Source organism: Drosophila sulfurigaster, chromosome 3, assembly GCF_023558435.1.
Source record: "Drosophila sulfurigaster albostrigata strain 15112-1811.04 chromosome 3, ASM2355843v2, whole genome shotgun sequence".
Lineage (NCBI taxonomy): Eukaryota > Metazoa > Arthropoda > Insecta > Diptera > Drosophilidae > Drosophila > Drosophila sulfurigaster.
Genome location: NC_084883.1, coordinates 36,800,331 through 36,805,701, shown reverse-complemented (window position 1 = coordinate 36,805,701; position 5,371 = coordinate 36,800,331). Strand labels below are relative to the sequence as shown.

At 32.4% G+C, this 5,371-nt stretch overlaps 1 protein-coding gene across 1 annotated transcript; it reads right to left on the bottom strand.

The window, feature by feature from the left end:
- Positions 1 to 767: 767 nt before the first annotated feature.
- On the bottom strand, positions 768 to 1,587 carry LOC133844834 (uncharacterized). The gene has a single exon (XM_062279102.1). The coding sequence runs from the start codon at positions 1,486 to 1,488 to the stop codon at positions 988 to 990; it is 501 nt and encodes a 166-aa protein (XP_062135086.1). The 5' UTR covers positions 1,489 to 1,587; the 3' UTR covers positions 768 to 987.
- Between the last annotated feature and the right edge of the window lie 3,784 nt (positions 1,588 to 5,371).

Genomic DNA, 5,371 nt, shown 5'->3' with positions numbered 1-5,371 from the left:
CCAAAGTATGTTAACCATTAGCAATTGGTATAGTTACGCTTTGTAATACCCTGTAGTTAAATAACTTTATTACTGTATTTTTTCAAGTTAAGTGCAACTGCTTCTCGCTTAACGGCAACAGCGAAACAGTGGATAGCAAAGTGAAAATAAAAGAAAACTACTTAAAATTTATATTTGTATGTATTTTCTTTAATTTTTGTTTCATATGTTCCCTGCAATTAAATAATGACTTAATAACATTTTTTGTTTTAGGTTATGTGCAACTGATTTTCGCTTACTGGCAACAAATTGGAGCGAAACCGTGGATAGCAAGGTGAAAATAGAAGAAAAATATTTAAATTTGTATTTGAAAGCATTTCTTTTCATAATTATTTATTATTCAATTAAATAATGACTTAACATTTTTTGTTTTAGGTTTTGTGCAACTGCTTCTCGCTTAACGGCAACAAATGTAAGTGAGACAGTGGAATGTTTAAATTTTTGTTGTATATGTATGCATTAAAAAAAAAATGAATTTATATATAATAATGAAATCACAGTGTAGCTGTTATGCACACTTTATGGCCACTAATGGAGATATAGTTGTATATGATTAATATTATAAGAAGAGATGAAAAACCAAAAATTCATTTCAAAAGCATTTATACGTTTTATTCTTATTTCATCCAAATCTCATTTAAATTGATTGCATTGCTTTATTTATTAATTTATTTATGATTATAATTATATACATACAAACATAGGATATTAATGAACCGTCAATCAAGTTTGCTCTATTTGCCAATTTCGAACTATAAATTATTTTATCTCACTCTGAATGGGAATATTAATATTTCAACTAATCCCAAAATACAAGTTGCCGTTGTAACATCATCATCATCACACATGAATTGTCACGTTTTTCTAACTTATATTCGTAGTACGAATTTCGTACATACGATACACATTTACAGACATGATTTTAGAACTAACTTATTCCTCTTCAACTTATTTCTCTTCCAAATTGTCCAAATGTAATATAGGCTTGGAATAGTGGATTATGGGAAAGGCAACAATATCATCTGGATTGTAGTCGAGGTCCAGACAATGGTTTCTTAGTTCGCTTACATAGCGTACGCCAAAGGCAAAGCAATTCGTGTTGCCATCCTTCAACTCGATTTCTACATCTTTTCCATTTTCGACACCAAATATCTTGTAATGCAGTGAGTCGACTTTAATGGTTTTGTAGTCAAACAGCTTGGATTTCTTGAATGAGACAAGTACAACCGCATCCTTTTCCTTCGAACTCTCCCATATAGCGTATTCCTCCGATTTGTCGACTCTTTTATCACCCCAACGAAGCCACAATGCTTTGGTTAATTTGCCATCGCATACAAAATTCAGCTGAACATTATCTGCGTAGGTGCAATTGCCCGAATTAATGTACGGCGCTTTGTTATCAAAACCTATTAAAAGTATTAATTCGAGAAGGAAATTGGTCAAAAGCATTTTGTACTCAATTATAATTTAGTAAGAATGAATATGGATTATAAATTTATTTCCTTTTCCGTCCAAGAATAATAAAATGCTCGTATCAGAAATAAATATACATACTATACATGTGATTCTAAGCAAAGCATCCTAAGATTAAATAATTGAAAATTACTTTTCAGTCATATTTTACTACTATACTAAGTAGACAGTGAGTTACATAATTAAATAATAAGACTAAAATATTTATTTCTAAGATTTATGAAGATTTACATACAGTTGACAGCATTTCAAAAAAAATAAAACAAACAAATTTAATATTTTATGGAATTTTAAATTAATGTATAACATAAATTATTAATTATTATTGTTTTGTATTCAATTTTCTTTCGTATTTATCTATAGGGTAAAATATGCCGCTAAGCGTATTTTGGTGGCAGTTAAGTGAGAACTACTTTAAGCGGTACACAAACAAGTATTATGTTGATCCTTAAAAATCATAGAAGTATATTTAATTGAATTGAAACTGCTGCCGCTATAAAAATGTCGCTAAATCTCAAAGAATCTAACCAAATTATAAACACCGAAAAGAACTAATTAAAAACGTAAAAATAAATTTGCATAAAACTATTTTTATTTTCAAATTTTAAATGATTTCATTCACAGCTTATGATTTTATATTATGATGTAATTGAATTGCGATATTTTAGTTCAGCAAGTGCAGAGTATTTGCTAGCTTAATATTATTTAGTTTATCCCTTATTTTTGTTGTTGTTGTTGTTGTTGCTGGTGTTTTGGGCTAGACAAAGGCGCGTGGCAGTTGCCAGTTGGCTGTAGACGACACCGGCGCCTGTAAGCAGACAACAAAAAATTATTATTTATAAATTGTTGCTGCGTATGTGTGTGAGTGTGTGTGTGTGTGTGCAACACCTTTAGCAAACTCCGAGCCTCCCACTACAGCTATTGTCTGGCTGCAAATCTTTTGGCTTTTGAATAAAGTTGAAAACTGAAAAGAGGAGTTTCCAGTTAGTCCAGTTTTTAGTCATCGTTGTTGTTCTTGTTGTTGTTTTTGTTGCTTGCTCCGTCTATTGGCATTTATTGTATGCGTTCCGTTATAATCCATTGTATTTTGAGTTCCATTGTTTAAGACTTCCAACACAATTTTGCACAACATGAAAATTATTGCGCCTGCATTGCTTTGGCAGTTCAAGTGCACAGCAGCAAAAGGCAGCTCAAAAATGGTAGAACAAAAAAAGAAAACACTGAAAATGCCAGAAATAGTTACGCAAAAAAAAAAAAAAATAGAAAGAAAGAGACAAAGATAGGCGGACATTTTTTAATTAAATTCAGAGTGCCAACTGTACAAATAGACGAGTTCAGCTCAGCACAATTTGCCCATTTCGTCAGGCAATTTTGTAATACATTTTCCAATTTTTTTTTTTCTCTTTTTTTTTTTAGTGCGCTTTGCGTGTCTTCACATTTCAATAAACAATTTTTATTGCAATGAATGCGGCATGCCGCAGGGCCACGTGCCACTTGCAACAATATTTCTCTATGCATTTCTCAATTCTCTTTAGAAAATGCTGCCACAAGTGGCAATCGCATTTGCCAAGAACTAATTTCGAGATATTTATGGTGGGCTAAATATAAGTTTTAATAGTTTCGTAATTAAATGAGGGAACTAATGAATAACTGAATTAATAATTGTTGTTAAACATTTAAGCATTTTTTTTGGATGATACAAATACAAAATACAAATTGAATACAAATTATATACTTTGTAGTTTAGTTAGTAAACCTGAATAAATAAAATATAACACATCTTTTGCAAATACTTCCGCTTGAAAAATTCCTCTAAAAAACCCGCAAAACACAATATATCAATTTATATTTTGTAACATTAAAAGATAATTAAATTGTAATTAAAAATTAACTTTTGAAAAATGTATTATAACACAAGAATCATTATTAATAAACTGATCAACAAAAAGTCAGTAAAGAGACAAATTGGAGCATTTTGGTTGTTTGCAACTCTATATAGACTTTTTATTTTAATTTATAATATATGCAATGAGATGAGCCAGAGCGACAAAGACCATTAAGCTGATATATAAACTGAGCATGGGAAAAGCTTTCAAACTAGAGCCTAAATGGTAGTAGCAGTATTTTCATTTCTTTACAAAATATTTGTAAGTGTATCCATATTATTTTGATTGAAATTACTCATGCGGGTAAAAATGTAGTCCCAAGAGAATTAATTCATTAAAACAAAAATCTAAAAATGTGCTGCTTTGCTTTCTGTTAGGGCTTCACTCAGTCTTCCTCTCTCTCTCTCTCTCTTTCTCTCTCTCTCTCTGATTGGCAGCAGTAATATCGAAATATGAAAAAATGAAAAATACATGACAACGCTAATAAAGTACATTTTTAGATCGATAATTTGGAATAAACCTCTTTGACTTTTCCTCTGTCTATTCTATCTATCTATCTTTCACTTATTAAGTTCATTAATCACCCTCCGCCAAGTTGCTTTTTAGCCATTCTCTATGCCAAGTATTCAGCTCCATCTTTTGCTGTTGATCTTCAATAATGTTTAACAACATTTGCACAACCCTCTCACGCTTTACCCCCAGGAAAAAAGGTGAATGCAGAAGTTTGAGTTAAAAGCAAAGTGGGGGGCAAAGAAAGTCTTTGACTCACACGCGCTGTTTGTTTTGCAGTTAAATCGCAACAATCAGCGCTAATTGGAAATTTAACAGTTCATAAAAAAGTTGTTTTTGCCACACCAAACACCGACCGTCAAATCCGCTCGCCACCCTCACGTTTTGACCCCTGACCTCCTGACTCGCTGCCAGCTTATGCTAGGCTACCAGCCGCAGTCGCAGTCGCAATCTCAGTCGAGTTGTTGACCCAAATTGCATGCTTTATGAAATCGCTAGAGCTTCTGCCGAAGTGAGAGAGGGTGGAGAGTGGGAGAAGGGAAAAGAGGTGGCAAGGGTGGCGCCTTCAATGCCTTGAAAAGCAGAGAGTAGAGGGAAAGTTCGTGGTTGCTTGTACAGTTTACACCTGTTTCTATTCATACATCAACAAATACACTCACTCAGCACACACTCACACACACACTAACACATACTCACACACACTCACTCAACACTTACACTCACAGATTAAATAACTATCAGCATGTGTTTCATTTCACTTTTGAGCTCGTTTACTTTTCACGAGGTGGGAATTTTTTTCCAATGTTTTTGCGCTCTAGGATAACACTAATTTCCCACCACTAATTACAGTTCTTTTTTTTTTGTAAGTATGTGTATGTGAGTGGGTGCAACACATCCTGCCACCCAGTTATCCTCTCTCTCATTCCAAGTTTCCTCGCAATCAACCTGCTTACTTGGTTTTTTTTTTTTTTTTTTACATTTTTGCCAACGCGTTCACTTTGCGTAATTATGCGAAGTGTGTGTGCGAGTTTTGCTACTTAACTCAGTTGGGAAATAACGTTATAAAAATTGTGATACAACAACAGCAACAAATTTCAATAGCTACAACAACATCATCTGCAAGTGGCACATGCGAAAAGTCCGCAATTCGCAAAACTCAAATGAGTTTTAAATGCTCAAATGCAACATTTTGTTTTCATTTCAATTGTAAAGAAGGCGGCATATTTATTGGAATTAATATATTTGTTTATATTTGTATTTGTTTGTTTATTAGAATAATATGAAGGAAAAATTCATAAATGAAAAAAAAGTAAATTCCAATTTTACATTTTGCATTTAAAAAGATAAATTGAATGAAGGAATGAAAAACCAATATGAGGACTATAAGCTAAATTAGGAAAAAGGTATTTACTAACTCTTCATACATATATTTATTACTTATTTCCAAAATGAACACCATATAT